The sequence below is a fragment of the Epinephelus lanceolatus genome, chromosome 12, assembly GCF_041903045.1.
Source record: "Epinephelus lanceolatus isolate andai-2023 chromosome 12, ASM4190304v1, whole genome shotgun sequence".
In the NCBI taxonomy this organism is placed as follows: Eukaryota; Metazoa; Chordata; class Actinopteri; order Perciformes; family Serranidae; genus Epinephelus; species Epinephelus lanceolatus.
This window is the reverse complement of record NC_135745.1, coordinates 2,055,001-2,074,522: the sequence shown is the minus strand read 5'-3', so window position 1 is coordinate 2,074,522 and position 19,522 is coordinate 2,055,001. Positions and strand designations below refer to the sequence as shown.

Sequence of the window (19,522 nt, the reverse complement as noted above, 5' to 3'; positions counted from 1 at the left end):
CAAAAATGTGTCAGGGCTTGACATGAGAAAAGCATATGCGTAAGATTGCAGGGTGAGCCTCTACATCTGTTACAAACATCTACCGTATTTGGGAAAATCTGTGCCAACCTTGTCTTCAAATAATGACATCTAAATAAAACTTTAAATTGTACCAACGGCAAACGGGCACAAATAGAAGTTTTGTGAATGACCTTCAGTGCAGATTCCCACCAATACTCATCAAAAACCAATCCCAGTTCACGCTCCCCCTCTTGTGTTGGTGGTCAAATGGCCATCATATGACTGAATAGAACTATAGATTTTTGAGATTAAAGACCTTTGTAGAGGATTGAATTGTAAAAGTTCACCCCATGGCTGCTTAGGTGGAAGGTGAGGGAAGTTGGAGAATAAAGATTTTGCACAGTTCCTCACCTGGAAATATCTAAAGAACAAAATACCCCTTCCTTATAGAAATCCTTAAAACATTTCAGTCCCTTATCCTGCCATAAGGAGAAAGTGAGATCGGTAAATGTGGGTTTAAACACAGGATTTTTAAAAGTGGGCGCCGTAAATTTAAAGTGTTTCCTAAATTGAAACCATATCTTAAGCGTAGCAGTAACCACAGGGTTGCAGGTAAGGCCAGAGAGGTTTGCGGTGACTGGACCAGTTAATAAAGCAGAAAGAGAGGCTGGGCGGCACAACTGTGCTTCCAGTTGACACCAAGGTACACTAGTTGACATGGACCAGAATATAATTTTAGTTATGTTCGCGGCCCAGTAGTAAAATTGAAAATTTGGCAGAGAGAGGCCGCCATAGAACTTACAATTCTGAAGTACTTTTTGTCTAACTCTGGGTGTTTTGCCATTCCACAAAAAATGGCAAATAGTCGAGTCTACTGTTTTAAAAAAACTTTTTGGTAAAAATATAGGCAGACATTGAAACAGAAATAGAAACTTTGGCAGGACATTCATCGTGATTGTATTTATTCTCCCAATCAAAGAGAGAGGGAGGGAACTCCACTTTTGAAAATCTGCCTTAATTTCAGTTAAAAGGGGAAAGAAATTTTCAGAGTGAAGAGATTTAAAAGATCTGGCTATGTTAACCCCAAGATACCTAAATCCTGAAGGGCTCAATTTGAAAGGAATGTCAGACTGGGAGAGTTGCATTGCTAGTTTATTGACAGGATAACATTCACTCTTGGCAACATTAACTTTATACCCTGAGAACCAGCCGAATCTACAAAAGAGTGAAACAATGGTGGGGCAGACTCTTACTTGATTTGCGACATATAGCAATAAGTCATCGGCATATAACAATAGTTTGAATTCTGTATGAGTCCTGGTGATGCCATTAAAAGTGAGAGAAGTCCTCAAATAAATAGACAGGGACTCTTTTGCGAGTGCAAACAATAGGGGAGACAGGGGGCAGCCCTGTCTATAACCTCTATTTGAAAAAAAAAAAAAAAAAAAAATAGCCGGATTGAATGTTATTAGTGGTGATACTGGCACAAGGGAGTGTATAAAGAAGGTGTATCCACGATATAAAGCTTTCACCAAATCCGAATTTAGCTAAGACCGCAAATAGATAATTCCATTCAACTCGATCAAACGCCTTTTCGGCGTCAATCGATATCACTACTTCAGGTGTAACTGTTGTTTCTTTCGAGTAGATTACATTTAGCAAAGTACGAACATTATAATAGAGCTGACGCTCCTTTATAAAGCCAGTCTGTTCCAAGGCGAGCCAAGGCCTTTGCCAGAATCTTTGTATCTACGTTCATTAAAGAGATTGGCCTATAGGAGATGCAAAGATCCGGATCTTTGTCCTTTAAAAGAACACTAATAGAGGCTTGTCTCAATGTAGGAGGGAGATAACCAAGTGACAGAGATTCCACATAAACAGAATGAAGTAATGGAATAAGTTTGTAATGAAAAGGTTTAGGTCCCAGGGCTTTATTATGTTGCATGTTTTGTAAAGCTGAATTTAGTTCTTGAAAGGTCAGAGCAGAGTCTAATTGATTAACAAACTCTGGATTTATGGAAGGAAACTGAAGTTCATCTAAGAATGTGTGCATATCAGCTAGATCTGATGAGAGTTCAGACGCGTACAGGGATTCATAAAAAGATGAAAAGACAGAGTTAATAGCATCCAGGTCTTCCTGCAACGCTCCCGATCCATCCTTAATGTGTGGTATTAAACGTGAGGCTGCTTGACAATGCAACTGGTGAGCTAGCAATCTACCAGACTTGTCGCCATGTTTGTAGTATCTAGAACAGGAGTGAAGTAACAAGTGCTCTGTCTCATTAGTTGTGATAAGATCCAGCTCAGTTTGCCACGCGATGCAGCAAAAGATTGTCAGATGGGGTGGTCGCAAGCTGTTGGTCCACTGATTCTAAATCAGATGATAGCTGTTGAATAGTTGACATCCTTAATTTTCTTATATGTGCAGAGTATGAAATTATCTGACCTCACAAATATGCTTTTAAGGACTCCCACAATAGCGCCTTAGAGATAGGTTCTGAATCAGAGTGGTTAAGAGCAATAAAATCCTCTATTGCATTTGTAATAAATTTATGAAATTTGTCATCCGATAAAAGTGAGGTGTTGAATCGCCAATGGGTGGGATAGCGATGTCCCTGAGCTGGCGTCGGATGTCATTGAAAGCTGCACGGGCTTTGGCTGTCCTTGCAGTGAGATCCGGGAAAATGGAGATTGTTGAATTTTTCACCTTGATTCGCTGCTGGGCTCTGGCACGTCGTAGGATATCAACACAGTCTGCATAATAGTGTAAACGTGCTATTATGGGACGAGGACGTTGGCCGGGTTTCGGCTTGGGTTGTAGAGATCGATGCGCACGGTCAACAACTGGCTCTTTTCCTAAGCCGAGAGCGTCTTTAAGCAGGGTGGAAACTGTGGCCACGTCGAGTGTGCCATGCTCCTCGGGTAGACCTATTAACCGGATGTTGTTACGGCGAGACCTCGCCTCCAAATCTTCACACTTACTATCAAGAGTAACAAGTTGGGCCGAAAGTTTGTCCACTTTACTTTTGAGTGAAACCACATCGTCAGTGTATGTCGGCAGTGAGCCCTCCATGTCATTCAGTCACCTTTAGTACATCCACCTCCGACCTGATAGCTGCCATGTCAGCATTTAGTTCCGTCTTCACGCTTTGCAGCTCGGACTTTATCTGGGTCAAGTTGTTTGTCATTGCCGACTCTAATTCAGTCTTGAAAACGCCTACCATCTCTTCTCGAAGAGCAGCGAGCAGTTCAGCCTTAAAGTCCGCAGAAGTCATGCTCGGGACGGCGGCAGTTTCCTCTGGAAGGGGCGCCCCAGCAGCTGCACTCTGCGGCGGGGTGGTCGCAACACTCCGTGGCGGGGATGCAGGCAGGGGGGCAGGCCTCGTTAGCGTAGCCGCCGGGTTGTTCGTACTTTTTGGTTGACGTGTCGACATGTAATGCAGTCACAACGAGCTTGTGGAGTCAAAATGTAATAATAGAAAGTTCATGAAAAAGCCCTAATGTTCATTCAAGAGAGTTTTGCACACAGACAAGTCTTACTCCATTAGTTGCTAAGCCCCTCCCTCGGTGTTTTGGTTGTTTTACAGAATGTGCCTTATTTTCTTATCTGCAATTCATGAACAAATAAATACATTAATATAAATACATTGATAGTTTATATATCTCTCTATATATTTATCTATATCTGTATATAGCCTAGATAGATCGATATAGGACATGTTTGTTATTAACCTTAGGCTGCTGTGCATGCAGGCCAAATCATTAATGCAGATCTGTTTGATGATCCAAATTTCATAAAAGTTTTTGTACAGTAAGACACTTTGTGATTGTGTTTTTTTTTTTTTTTTCATTGATTGTCACCCAAATGAGGTCATTCAAAGCCTTTGTATATTCCTCCTTCCTCTGGAAACTGTCTTCTGATGGCAGACACAACACAGGAAGGTTAGGGCTTTCTTATGTGTCTGCCCAGAATGCCATAGGCCCAGCGGACAACTTGCCTGTAAGCTGTATAGAAGTATTGCCTGGGGATAGGGGCACAATATCAAAATTAATGTCTTATTATTAATGTCATCAAAAAGTGTAATACAGGTAGTGATGACCTAAATATGGACAACTTGTAATAGAAAAACACAATTATTCAGATTGTTTTAATGTTGTCTCCAATTTCCTTTTCATCTACATATAAATACTTAGCTGTACTGTTTACTATTATTATTCTATTTCAAATAGGTAAAGTCAATTTAACATAAAAGGTCAAGTATATGATTTAAAAGCAATGACTTCTAGGTTTAGAAATCTGCTGAACACTCAGCATCAATAGCTACTTCGTTATCTTGGTCCACAAGGGTTTTATTCTAATTGTATAGAAAATCAGACAATTGAAAGAACTCAACAAAGTTAATAGATTATTTTTGCCCTAAACATAAGATAAAGATAAGATAAGATACACCTTTATTGATCCCACAATTGAGAAATTCCAGTGTTACAGCAGTCAAGGGTAAAGAGTCAAATTAAAGATTTCAATATTTAAAAAACTTAAAAAACTAGGCATGCAGAAAAAAGTACAAAAAATACAAGAAACAGCAATATATGATAATAATAATAATAATAATAATAATAATAATAATGATAATAATAACAATAATAATAATAATGAGCAGTGGATAAGAAGTGAGCAATGGATTAAAGCAAACATATTTAGTGCAAAGTGAATATTGAATGTGCAAATAAACAACAACATAGGGGACAGCAATGCTTATAGTGGTGTTTATAGAGTGTCCATAGTGTCCCTAAAGTGTCCATGGTGCAGTTTACTGTGAGCAGTGCTGGTTATGTAGCCTGACAGCAGCAGGCAGGAAGGACCTGCAATAGCGTTCCTTCACACACTTTGGGTAAATCAGTCTATCGCTGAAAGAGCTCTCCAGAGCTTTTATCTCCTCCTGCAGAGGATGGGAGTCATTAGTCCTCAGAGATGACAGCTTGGCTGTCGTCCTCCTTTCTCCCACCACCTGCACAGAGTCCAGAGAGCATCCCAGGACAGAGCTGGCCTTTTTGATCAACTTGTCCAGTCTCTTCCTATCTGCTGCTGAGATGCTGCTGTCCCAGCAGACCACTCCGTAAAAGATGGCTGATGCCACCACAGTGTCAAAGAAGGTCTTCAGGAGCACCCCCTGCACTCCAAAAGAGCTGAGCTGCCTCAGCAGGTAGAGTCTGCTTTGGCCTTTCTTGTATAGTGCTGTTATGTGGTTAGTCCAGTCCAGTTTATTGTTAAGATGAACACCCAGGTACTTATAAGATGTCACCATCTCAATGTCCTTTCCCTAGATGTTCACCAGTGTTGGGGGGAGGAGTCTGCGCCTGCGGAAATCCACCACCAGCTCTTTGGTTGATCTGAAGGTGGTTCCTCAGGCACCAGTCCACAAAGTCCTGGTTCAGTTCTCTGTACTCTCTGTCATCCCCATCTGTGATGAGGCCGACGATGGCAGAGTCATTAGAGAACTTCTGCAGATGACAGGTGGGGGTGTCGTATGAAAAGTCTGCAGTGTAGAGGGTGAAGAGGATCAGTGCCAGCACTGTCCCCTGCGGGGCCCCCGTACTGCAGACAACCAAGTCCGATACACAATCCTGGGTCCTGACATACTGTGGCCGGTCTGTGAGGTAGTCCAGGATCCAGAATGTGAGGTGATTAGCCACCCCTACGTGCTCCAGTTTGTCCCTCAGAAGCGCAGGCTGTATGGTGTTGAAAGCGCTGGAGAAATCAAAGAACATGATTCTCACAGAGCTTCCAGGCTTCTCCAGGTGGGAAAGAGCTCTATGCAGGAAGAAGATGATGGCGTTGTCCACCCCAGTGCCAGGCTGGTAGGTAAACTGCAGCGGGTCCATTGAAGGGTGGACTACGGGGCGGAGATGAAACAGGACCAGGCGCTCCAGAGTCTTCATGAGGTGTGATGTTAATGCCACCGGTCTGAAGCTGCTGAAGTCCTTGGGGTGCGGAGTCTTGGGCACAGATACTACGCCGGGTGTCTTCCACAGCTGTGGCACTCTCCCCAGCCTCAGGCTCAGGTTGAAGATGGTTTCAACTATCCAGCACAGTTGGTCTGCGCAGGACTTCAGGAGCCTGGAGCTGATGCCATCTGGACCCGCAGCCTTCCTCGTCTTTATCCTCCTCAGCTGATCTCTCACCTGACAAGTAGTGAAGGACAAGCTGGAGCAGGGGGACTGTGTGCTTGGGGGTGGGGGTGATGGGGTAGGGGGTGGTGAGATGTCCGGGGGAGCGGGGGTGGGGGAGGTGTCGAAGCAGCGTGCCAGGAGTGTAGGTGGGGGGGAAGGTGAAGGTGAGGATGAGGGGGGGTTGCAGCCATCTGGGCCAGGGGAAGGGCAGACTGATCAAATGAAGAACAGATTCAGATCATTTACCCACTGCTGGTCGCCTCTGGCCTGGGAGTCAGATTGTTTGTGTCCTGAGATGGTTTTCAGACCTCTCCAGACTCCGCTGACATCACTCTGCTGCAACTGTTCTTCCATCTTCTTTTTATATCCTTCCTTTCCCCGCCTGATGTTTCTCCGTAGCTCCTTCTGCACAGCCTTCAGCTCCTCCTTATTTCCAGAGTTAAAAGCTCTCCGCTTCTCCTTTAGGAGAGCTTTTATATCTGTAGTAATCCAGGGTTTGGTGTTGGAGAAGCAGCGTACAGTCCTGGTGGGTACGGTGCTTTCCACACAGAAGTTAATATAGTCCGTAATACAGGATGTCATACTGTTAATGTCCTCCCCATGGGAATCACTGAGTACCTCCCACACAGTGATCTCGAAGCAGTCTTTCAGGGCCTCCTCGGCCTCCTCAGACCATCTTTTCACAGTGCGGGTGGTTGCTGGTTCTCTCTCTGTAGACAGGCAGAAGATGAACCAGGTTGTGATCAGCTCTTCCCGGGGGGGGGGGGGGGGGGGAGAGGGGATGGGTGGTATGCCTCCTTGGTGTTGGCATAAAATAAATCCAGTGTTTTATTGTCTCTGGTGTGGCAGGAAACATACTGGGTGAAGGTGGGCAGGGTGGTGGATGGACAGGCGTTGTTGAAGTCCCCAGAGATCAGAAGGAGGGCCTGAGGGTGCTGTGTTTGCAGCCTACTTGTAACAGAGTGGAGAATGTCACAAGCAGACTCAGCCTTTGCAGACGGGGAGACATACACTGCTACCATAATGACATGAGAAAACTCCCTGGGTAGATAATATGGTCTCATGCCAACAGCCAGCAGCTCAATGTTCCTTGATAGTGATGGGCCCAGAGTTACACCATCTATCATTCACAAACACAGCCAGCCCCCCTCCTTTCCTCTTACCGCTGTCCACTGTCCTGTCGTATCTGATGAGCTGGAATCCATCCAGCACGCTGCTCTGCCAGTACTCCCTCTGATGGCGAGTCAGCGCCGACAGCTCATCCATCTTGTTCGGGAGCGACCTTACGTTCCCCATAACAATGGACGGGAGGACGGGTTTCCACCGCCTCCTCCGTTGTTGGTGCTGCACTCCGGCGTGACATCCCTGTCTCCTTCTCCGTAGCTCGCTGGGAACATCGTGCCTCTCCTGACGCAGCACTAACAGCTGGTCCCAGGTGTAAACAAAGGAGCCACGGCTGGGTGCCGGGTCCCCGCACAGGATCCACTGTCTCTCAGATTAACTCATATCGCAGCGGTGCCTGGATAGCGTGACGTGTGTGGTTGTGCTGCTGCCGTGGTCCTGCCAGATGCCTCTTGCTGCTGCTGCCATCATTAGTCATTAGTCATACTTCTACTGTTATTATACACATATGATTATTGTCACACATGTACAGTCCCTGACAAAAGTCTTGTCGCTTATCCTAGTTGTAGGAACAACAAATAATAACCTGACTTGTAGTTGATCAATTGGGATCAGAAATAGCTTATATGAAAGGCAAAGGCCTTTAGATTATGCTTATTATACCAAAATAAAGTTGTGTATCATTCACTGAATTTTATCATTTAATTAGGACAGAAAGGTCAGATCTTGCTTGGACAAAAGTCTTGTCATGTCTTTAAACGATTCAACCAATCACAGATTAGAGCTCCACCTGTGACAAATACTGTAATTAACACATTCCCAGGTGTGTATAAAAAGAACCCCAGCACACCAGACCTTCATGTGAAGTGCAACCTGACCGCTGACAACATGCCAAAGATTCAACCACAGACCAAAGTGCTGATCATCAAGAGCCTGAAGACTGCCTGAGGTGGCAGACATCTTCAGTGTATCCAAACGTCAAGTGGAGAGGATAAAAAAAAAGATTTGAAGAAACTGGTGACGTTCATGACAAACCCAGGTCAGGCAGACCCCGTAACACAACTGTTAGAGAGGACCGTTTGTTGCTTCGGCAGTCCAGGGCCAGCCCTTTTTCAACTGCAGCAGAGCTACATCAGAACTGGTCACCAGAAACCCCTGTATCTACCAGAACAGTTTGTCGAATTCTCTCACGCAATGGTCTCCATGGCCGAATTCCTGCTCACAAACCAGCATTAAACAGAAGACAACAAAAGAATCGTGCTGCATTTGCCAAGGCCCACAGCTTGCAGAAAGGATGGACAGTGGAAAAGTGGCAGAAGGTTGATTTTTCTGATGAATCATCCATTGAACTGCATCCCAATCGCCGCAAATACTGCAGAAGACCTGTTGGAACCCGCATGGACCCAAGATTCACCCAGAAAACAGTCAAGTTTGATGGAGGAAAAATCATGGTTTGGGGTTACATCCAGTATGGGGGTGTGCGAGAGACCTGCAGAGTGGATGGCAACATCAACAGCCTGAAGTATCAAGAGGTTCTCGCTGCCCATTACATTCCAAACCACAAGAGAGGGCAAATTCTTCAGCAGGATGGTGCTCCTTCTCATACTTCAGCCTCCACATCAAAGTTCCTGAAAGTGAAGAAGGTCAAGGTGCTCCAGGATTGGCCAGCCCAATCACCAGACATGAACATTATTGAGCATGTCTGGGGTAAGATGAAGGAGGAGGCTTGGAAGATGAAACCAAAGAATCTTGATGAACTCTGGGAGTCTTGCAAGACTGCTTTCTTTGCCATTCCAGATGACTTCATCAATAAGTTATTTGAGTCATTGCCGAGATGTATGGATGCAGTCCTCCAAGCTCATGGGAGTCATACACAATATTAATTCTTTTTCCCAAGGCACCATGACTTTATGTTCTGATGTTATTGGAGCATGTTTGTGTATTCAACAGAAAGTATCATTTCTACAGTACATTATTTTTGTATGCGACAAGACTTTTGTCCAAGCAAGATCTGACCTTTCTGTCCTAATTAAATGATAAAATTCAGTGAATGATGCACAACTTTATTTTGGTATAATAAGCATAATCTAGAGGCCTTTGCCTTTCATATAAGCCATTTCTGATTCCAATTGATCAACTACAAGTCAAGTTATTATTTGTTGTTCCTACAACTTGGATAAGCGACAAGACTTTTGTCAGAGACTGTATACTGCCAGATATTAATATATACTTTCAAAATATTGTACCACAGTAGCCAGAACTATAACTATAATATTATTACTTTCATTAATGTTGTTGTAAGCTACTGTCATTACCGTCTGTCCTGCATCTCTCTCTCTCTTTCTCTGTCTCTCTCTTTCTGTCTCATTGTGTCATACGGATTAATGTTAATTTATTATGCTGATCTGTTCTGTACAACATCTATTGCACGTCTGTCCGTCCTGGAAGAGGGATCCCTCCTCAGTTGCTCTTCCTGAGGTTTCTACCGTTTTTTCTCCCATTAAAGGGTTTTTTTTGGGGGAGTTTTTCCTTATCCACTGTGAGGGTCCAAAGGACAGAGGGATGTTGTATGCTGTAAAGCCCTGTGAGGCAAATTGTGATTTGTGATATTGGGCTTTATAAATAAAATTGATTGATTGATGTTATGCAGTGCGAAATAGATAGATAGATAGATAGATAGATAGATAGATAGATAGATAGATAGATAGATATACTTTATTTAATCCCCAGGGGGGAAATTTAAAATCTCCTCAGCAGCAGGGGCAATAATGACAAAAAAAGACACAGATCACAAGAACACAGCACACATACGGACACAAGAAAAATCCTAAAAGTACATAAGATCACAAGGTGTGAATAAAGGGTATTAAAAGGTGTATAAAAAACAGTACAATAAATAGGAAGAATGGTTCAAAGTGCATATGAGTTTGATCGGAGGGAGGAGTTGTATAGTTGTATTGCTGTGGGTATGAATAATTTTTTGTAGCGCTCTTTTGAACAGCGGGGCAGTCTGTCAGACAAAGATAAAAGCTCAGTTAGTTTCTGTTGTGGGTAAGTATCAATACTCCTGCCAGTATTAGACGATCATTACTAGTTATAGCCCAATATGTGATAGCAAACTTTACAATGTTGTGATGTGAACAGTGTTCGATAACGCTTGCTAACATTCATAGATATATGTGTGTATATATATATCTACAAGCTAACGCCGGTCACTGACCAAGACACCTGCCCAGTCCTCCACTGGTTCTCCTCGCACCACAACGGAATCTCTCTCCACTGACCATTATTTCTTCTGACCCTGGTCTGTTCCTGGTCGCTTTGATGCCTAATGTAGCGTTCACACCAGGCGCGAGTGAAGCAAATTACTCACTCGTAATGCGCCGCGCGTAACGAGTGAGTTTAGACACCTGACCATTTTGTTAATTCACGCTAACGCGTCATTCGTGCGAGTAGCGGGGAAGCCGGCTGTGCTAACTGGAGCTAAGCTAGTGCTAACGTTCATAGTACAACCATTCTGCAAACTAATTAAGGACACATATTTACAGAACTTACCAAGTAGACCAGTGTCCTCTGCGACTTTCACCCAAGCCTGCTCCTTTTGTTGCGGTCTCTGTAGAGTAGATACGTAGTATCATATAGCTCTGGGTAGCCGCACTAAGTTTCTCCTCCATCTCGGCATCAACAACTGGACATCAGGGCGTCAAGACGTCACTGACGACCATGGCTGAGATAACCACCATCGCTGCTTTGTACCTGCTCTGGTACAGTCCCAGATGCGTCGGAGGGCCAAACGCCGTCGTTTTTGGGTTCACCCTATCCTGCATTAGCGCATCCAGCTCGGCAAGTTTCACCACCTCCTCCAGGAACTCCGTCTGGATGATAGCCGCTTTCAGCAGCACTTCAGGCTGACTGGGGCCCAGTTTGAGGACCTGTTGGCGAGGGTTGGCGCCAGGATCTCTTGGCAGGACACCAACTACAGGCGCTCCATTTCAGCTGCAGAGCGTCTGTCCATCTGTCTCCGAATAAGTAGCAGTTTATTGTTGTGACGAGCGATGAGGCATTGGACGCGAATTTCGCGTCCATCGCGTCACGCTAGACGCATCCATTGTGCCGCCCGGCGCAAATTCGCATCTAATCGCGTCTTTGCATTGACTTTGTATGTAATCTCGACGCGCGAATTGGTGTGAACGCCCCATAACAGGCTCGTAATTATAAGGCTGTGGTCCATCATATTCGTATGAATACATATTCACAACCTCTTCAGTGTCACAAATAGCATTAATATCCATTATTTTCCTGTTGTTCAAACTGACCGCACTCCCTCCCATTACGTCACTTCCGGTTTAGCAGATGCGGAAGTAAAATTCTCTCACAAAAATGACTCCAGAGGTCGCTGTAGTGTATATATATGCATATTTCAATGAAAATTCAGTTCCTACATCATTTTCCTACAGATTGATGCACTGGGGTCTCCAATCCTGCAATCTGCTCTATAAACTAGCTCGGACCATGTCAAAGTTAACAATATTTTAATGGATGTAGAAGCAAAAAAGTCAAGGTCCCGAGCCGGGCCAGTTAGCTCGCGACCTCGCTCTTTTCCTCTCAAACGGACTTTCTTTATCTTCCATTAGATATCAAAAACTCAAATACTCAGAGGTCAAAAAAAAATCACTGGAGACACGTAGAATCAGATGCAACTGAGTTTAATGTGCTCGCAGGCAACAAACACATCACAACCCAAATGAGCCAAGCTTCGGAGCAAGGCTGAAATTTCTTTGTTTGCGCACTTGTTTTTATCGTAAAGATTTTCTGCTGAGTCATCTCTTTCTTAATCCTTCCCACTTGGCTCTGATCATAACGATATCCCACCTCTGCTGAGTCACTTTTTCTCCACCATAATGGTGTCATATTTCTGCTGAGTAATGTTTTTCCTAGATCTAAGACCGCCTCCTCTTACTAGGGTCATTCTCAGGACAAGCTGTAATTCCCCTAATTTTCCACTAGTGTTTTCTGAACCCATCCTCATGCTATTTTTAGAAATGATTCACAGTGAGTCCTAGGTACTTCTCCACCACAATGCTTAAGTGCTCAATAAGTGTGTGTGTGTGTCATAAGAATACATGAAATATTAAACCAGTGTGTAATTTGTCAGTTGCACAGATTATATTGCTTCAACACATATCTTTTAAAGGTCAGCTAAAAGGTACAGTATATGTCTTCAGTAAATCAGTACATTACACTACATGGAGCAACGCAAGCTAATTGTTATCATGCTCGGTTGAAAAGGAAAAAAAAAAACAATGCTTTGAGATGGCTGTCAGAGATGGCAGAAGTATGATCACATATTCCTGTTTGAGCTGTAATAGGTAGTGTGTTCCATGTTTCATTTCCCAATTACTGTTGGAAAGAAGAATAGAGTACTGTAAACAGACTTACAATTGGAAATCACCAGTCTTGATTCAACACCGGAAGTCACACACATATTTCACGCAAGGTATCATGGGGGCTAGGAATAAGATGGATAGAGGGGCTATGAAGGAAACTGCCTCCTGAAGCAAAAGGGGAAAAAATGGTGTATTGTCAGGGACTTTAATGAAATTTCTGTAAAAAGAAAAAAAAAGTGTAGCACTTGCCAACTTGGGGATTCAAACCTTGAATCTCTGTATCCCCAGAGCAGGTGACATATCCACTGTGCCACCAGAAAGACATGAGGCCCATTTCCACCACAGGAACTAAGAAGTAATTTTACGGGGCCGGGGCCATTGGTGCATGTCTCCACCGCAGGAAACACCCCTGAAGGACAGAGTTCTGGAACTTTACAGGGGCTAAACAAGTCCCTGCCTCGGAGTAGGTACTCAGAACGGCCCCGAAAGACTCCTGGCTGGGGCTTGGGGTTTACTTGGTGCTGATTGGATATACTCAAGGAGGGATGTGACGACAACAGAAAGCAACAAAATAGCCGGCATTTTTAAAACTCAGCAGACAAGGGTTAGCTCGTTCATATAGCTTCCGCTGCCATGTAAAAAAACAACTCGCTAAATGGCCCGTGAAAAAAATATTTTTTCCAGTGGATATCTTAGTTACAACATGATTGAGCTAGCAAAGCAGTTTTGTGTTGATATGTGTGGTATTTATTCAGTTTTGGGAAATCACGATGTCTAGAAAACATCAGCTGACAGGGATAGCTAAAAGCAGCAGCAAAGCTAACATCAGGACGTCATCTGTTAAAAGCCTCCCATTGTCGAATACGACATGAAACAATCATGTTGTAACTTAGACATCCGCTGGAAAAAAAAATTTTTTCACGGGCCATTTAGTGAGTTATTACAGACACCGCTAATGGCGTCCCAACGTCGCCCCGGTCAAAATGGTCGCGCAACGATTTTGTCACATCCAGAGCCCATAACTTTACAGGAACCTTCCTCATACTCCGCTCTCTCAGTGGAGACACGGCGGTTGAGAGGGCCGAGCAAGAGGACGTTCCTGTAGTAGTTCCTGCCCCCCAAGTAGTACCAGGAACTTCTTCAGTGGAAACGGGCCTATGGCCTCACACACACCTTCTTACAACTTGAGCCGATACTATTACATGTGCATAAACTGGGGAAGTTTTTGTCTTTTTAGGCTTACAGCACTTACAACTGTCAGTGCATTGGTGAGAAAATCTCACATCACTCTGCTGGTTTCTGGTGTATTGTCAGATATTTTGGTGATATTTGGTTCAAAATTAAATGAAATAGATCAATTGCACATACAGTACAAATTATATTAAATATTATATACTATATATTAAATATTGCTGCGGGCTTAGCATTAAACTGATGTGAACACCATTTTAAACATGTGATATCTAGTATCCAAAGAATGTCTGTGCTGATTTTGATATCATTTGAAGAAGACTTGTGGAGATATTAATGTAATTGATTTTGCATATTCTGAAAATTATAAAGTGATGGACTTATGAGTTGACCAATGGTTGCAGTGAGGTCAACCTTTGTCACAATTCAGTGAATGTGCTGAAAAAAAAATCAGCTCTGTAGGACATACTATTATTATTATTATTATTATTATTATTATTATTATTATTATTACTATTATTGTTATTGTTACTATTTATTATGATTTTTTGAAGTTTGAAATGTGAAATGTCTTAAAATTTTGATCTATTTTGTAAGCAATGTCCTTTTTAAGCAATATTACCAAATTTTATGCATCGACTGAGTCATGACCCTAGATGGTGCAAACCCAATTTCTTACAATCCCTATAGCCAGGGCTCAAAATTAACACCTGCTAGGTGCCAAATGCAAGTTTATCCAATTGAGGAAGTAAAAAATAGATTAAATTATATACACAACACAGTGAGAAGTGAGGTCGAGGTTGTGTGCAATTGGTTATTACCAGCAGTGCAAACAAATGGTTAGCATGTAACTACTTAGCCACAGAGGAACGACTGTAGAGAGCTCTGAGTGCTCTCTGTTAGACAGAGGTGAGGTGTTATATAGCGCTATGGCTTGGGGGAGGAATGATTTCCTGTATCGGTCCTCGTGACAGTGAAGCTGTATCAGTCTGTTGGAGAAAGAGCTCCGCTGTCTGTCAAGTATGTGGTGAAGAGGGTGGTCAGGATTATCCATGATGGATAACAGTTTGTTCAATGTCTTCCTTTCCACCATTGCTTCAAATGAATCCGGTTTACAGCCAATCACAGAGCCAGCGTTCTTAATGAGTTTCTTAAGTCTATTAGTCTCACCGACTCCGATGTTGCTCCCCCAACAGACTACAGCAAAGTAAAGTGCACTGGCCACAACAGACTGATAGAAGATCTCCAACATCTTGCTGCACACATTGAAAGATCTCAGCTTCCTCAGGAAATAATGCCTGCTCATCCCCTTCTTGTACACAGCATCGGTCTTGGCCCTCCAGTTCAGTATGTTGTCTATGTGAATGCCAAGGTTCTTGTAGTCCTCCACCATGCTGGTGCCCTCTCCCTGTATGCACAGGGGTTGAGAAACCGTCCTCTTCCTTCTGAAGTCAATCACCATCTCCCTGGTCTTGGCCATGTTCGGCAACAGGTGTTTTCTTCCACTCACCCACTCGGCATCATCCTCTCCCAGGTGAGGCTGGGAGTTGGGGAAGCATTGGAGGTAGAGAGGGTGTGTAGAGGTCTGGGTGTGTGTGGGTGGTGGAGGAGACAGCAGAGGGCTGTGAACTAAACCTGTTGAAAAAACAGTTCAGCTCGTAAGCCCTCTCAACACTGCCTGCTGTTTGTCTGTCTTTCACCTTGAACCAAGTGATCTCCTCCATTCCAGTCCGCATATCCCTCACCTTGTTCTGTTGGAGCTTGGCCTCCAGCTTCCTCCTGTACGAGTCCTTGCTCTCCCTCAGCTTCCCCCCTCAGATCGTGCTGCACCCTCCTCAGTTCTTCCCTGTCCCAAGACCTGAAGGCTTTCTTATTATTATAATTAGGAAGTACTTTCAGGCCGCTGGTGATCCATAGCTTGTTGTTAGGAAAGCAGCTTACAGTTTGGGTTGGCAGGGTTGTGATTTCACACAATTTGATGTACTCTGTGATGCAGTCAGGCATGCTGTTGATGTCCTCCCCATGTGGCTCACAGAGCACGCCCCAGTCTGTGGACTCAAAGCAGTCCTGCAGCATCGCATTAGCCTCCTGAGTCCATCTTTTCACTGTCCTTGTGGATGCAGTCTTCTACTGGACAAGGAGGACATACTTTGTGGCACTGTACGCATCCTAAGCATTTGCATACAGGAGGTCCAGTGTGCTATTGTCTCTAGTGGGACAGTCAACATACTGATAAAATGTTGGAAGTGTTTTGTCCAGTGTGGCATGATTGAAATCCCCAGTAATAACCACAAAAGCATTTGGGTGCTGAGTTTGAAGCCTTTGCGTCTGTTGAGTGAATGACGTCACTTGCTACTGCTGCATGAGCTGATGGAGGAATGTAAACAGTGGTAACAATGGCAGACGTGAGTTCCCTCGACAGATAGTACGGACGCATTCCAACAGCTAGCAGTTCAATATCCGGGCTACAGAAATGTTCTTTCATGTGAACGTGTCCCTGATTATACCACCTCTCACTCACATACACAATCCCTCCTCACTTCATCTTACCGCTCCATGAACCATCTCTGTCCACCTATACAGTCCTGAAGCCGGGTACCACCACGCTGTGCTCTGGGAAATGCGAGTGCAGCCATGTCTCTGTAAAACAAAAGATGCTGCACTCACGGTATGCCCTCCGGGTCTTAATCAGCACGGTGAGGTTGTCCGTCTTATTTCCCAAAGACCTCACGTTCCCCAAGATGATCGCTGGGATGGCAGGTCTGTATTTCTTCCATTTCTCTCTCTGTTTGGCTCCAGCTCTGCAACCCGGTGTCTCCTCTGCAGCTCCCCCGGGATTTCAGGCCTCGCTCCTGGGAGCGGCACAGGTTTACACAGCGCGATCAGCCGTTCTCACGTATAAACAATGCTTTCACCTCTCTCAGCATGACTCTTGGTTACAAAGAGTAGCAAGAGTAACAGAGGAGCCGAGAGATCAATATCATTTTGTTTGATCTTGACCGCTAATAGTAGCTGTGAACTGGATTATTATGTGAGGCCCTTATATATTAATCCAGCTTTAATACTCCCATTTAATTTTAATGCTCACATAATTTTACCTCATAACAATGGAAAAGGATATTAGCATAAAATTTGAAACAATTCTAAGGACTGGAGAAAATTTCACAAAGACTAAATTTGCATTAATTGTTGGTGATTACTTTCACCGGAGAGCAGTTTTAAATGTCTGTAAGGCTAACTTTGTATGCTACATGTGCCTAACTCCCAGGTCTTCCTTAATGAGTCTGTTACTGTAGCATTTTATTTTAAATGTTACTACTGGTGATATTCCATATTTTTCTTCTTGTCAATAAATCCCAAACTAACAACAAATAGAGTCTACTGACAAAAACACATCAGTAAGCCACACTGCTGCACTGGGTGACATGTTTCTTCATTACCATTAACACACATATGCATTAATCAACAGCTAACAATAATCCTCAACAAATGCACTGTTCCCTCCTGTTTAGTGACCGACTGATTTTGGAAATTACTGAGCCTTTTAAAATAATGAAACTCTATATTTGTTAGCTGTTTTTAAAGATACTTATCTCCAGGAGGAACCAATAGGCCTAGAGCTCAAAGTCTCAGACAGGATAAGGAACCACACGGTTTGTTTTGGTCCTCAAAACAACAAACAAAAAATACATTTAGAATAAAGCTAGCCTAATCCTTCAGTTTATTGTAAATTCAAAGTAATGTTTAAAGTGGAAAGGCTAATAGTTGAGTTATGCTTACATTACATGCAGTCAGCTTCTTGTGCATGTGAATTTTTGGTACACTCTTCAGGAGTTGATTCTCAGAGGTTGCTGTGACAGCAGTGAGGCAGTGAAAATAATTACTACCTGGGACATTGTCGTTAAGTTAACAATACCCTCTGTTGGTTTTTAGACAACACTGCTGGCATTGTGACTCGACGCTCGGGCTTCCAGCGGCACCTGCAGGATGTCTATGTTCTTCCTGTTGTGGTTGAAGACAGTGGTTACCCTGCCCAGAGCAGCACAGCCACCCTCACCATCCGAGTGTGTTCCTGCGAGGCCAGAGGCTCACTGCTGACCTGCTCAGCTGAGGCTATCTTCCTGCCCGTGGGCCTCAGGACTGGAGCTCTGATGGCTATTCTGTTATGTGTAGCTCTACTGATTGGTAAGCTGAGCTTTCCCCTTTTACATAACTCCAGCATAATCTGATGAAATATCTAAACACTGTTCAAAGGACTAAAATAAGATAATTTTCATACATTTGACTTATTTTGGCCTGCCCAGGTCAGTCTTAGATGATATATTTTGGTTCTGCTTGCTGGCTGCCATGCATCTTTCACAAACACACCAACATCTAACGTGTACTCACAGACCTAAGTTTACCCAAGTATATAAGTGTCCAACCTTATCATTAGAATTTACTATCATAGTTACTTATCAGAATGTTACAGACTGATACTTAATTGTAGTTGTATATAGGGCACAGGTCTTTTTTTTTTAATGAATCAGTATTTCCCCAAAGCAAGGTCAGAAAAAAGCACTTTAGTGGACAAAAACTGGAAAAGAGTCTCCATGTGTAGATCTTATGTGAAAATGTTCTGCAGTCAGTAAACTTACAAACGTGCCAATGCATTTTGACATAAAGCCTTCCTCAGAGTGCACATGACAGAAGTAATTTATCTTTTTTAAGGACACATAATGTGATCACCAACCAAAAGAAAACAGTGACACTTGCACACCTATAAAGAAGATTTTCTCTGCAATCCCACAAAACAAAACAAGGTAATAAATAAAATAAAAATAAAAAACAGATTCTACAATGGCTATGGTTACATGATGGCTTCTCATTCAGAATGAAATAAATCTGAATGAAATCATTTGGAATTAAAGTTTTTCCAGGTAGTTTACATGGGAAATATTCATTCCAAATGAGGGTTTACATGGGAGATCAGTTTAATTTGGCATTCACCAAGTGGAGAGAGCTGAGAGATTTGAAAGGTTTTAACACTGATCCCAAGTTGGCCCTTTTCCTAATCTACAGGTATGTAATTTTTGTTTTTATTTAGAGAATATACCGCAACTTGTTAGACGTTGTTTCACTTCAATATATGATGACATGGAAGTTATAAGCAAGCTAAATGTAACGTTAGCTGATGATGACCGCTTTTGTCTAGTAATGTTACAACAAACGCCACAAAATTATCTGTGACTGTGACCATGAACACAAATATACAGCAGGCAGTTGTCCTCAGTTTATAAGAAATTCAGAGCTACACCAGAGCATTTATGATTTTCCTCTCACTCTCCAAAACAAATGCATGCGGTAATTGCCGGTTGCAGTTGAGATTTTACGAATGAAGCTGAAGGCTGCAGTCAGAATTTTACACCACCAGGCTGTGGGTGTCATACTGCTTCGACCAAAAGGGGCACTATAATCAACGAAAACGGAAAGTTCCACACAGCTGCTTTAAAGTGAGCTTCCCCTGTTTGAAAGACCAGCAGCTGCCACTGCTAGATACCTTTTGTCTCATTTTCACTGCTATATGTGGGTACTTGTTTTCCAACATGCAGTTGGTCATTCTTCGTGCTTTGATGGGCAAGAAAATCTTGCTTTTTACATTATAAAGAGAG

General features: G+C 43.3%; 1 protein-coding gene across 3 annotated transcripts in view; it reads left to right on the top strand.

The window, feature by feature from the left end:
- LOC117271765 (cadherin-12-like) overlaps nucleotides 1-19,522 on the top strand; it is a 307,819-nt gene that overhangs the window by 250,281 nt on the left and 38,016 nt on the right. For 2 of the 3 annotated variants that reach the window (XM_033650139.2, XM_078172867.1), the window contains one exon: nucleotides 17,805-18,056. The exons of the other annotated variant lie outside the window; for it this stretch is intronic. In XM_033650139.2, coding sequence (XP_033506030.1) covers nucleotides 17,805-18,056 — 252 coding nt within the window. The remainder of the gene's footprint in view (nucleotides 1-17,804; nucleotides 18,057-19,522) is intronic. 3 annotated transcript variants of the gene reach the window in all.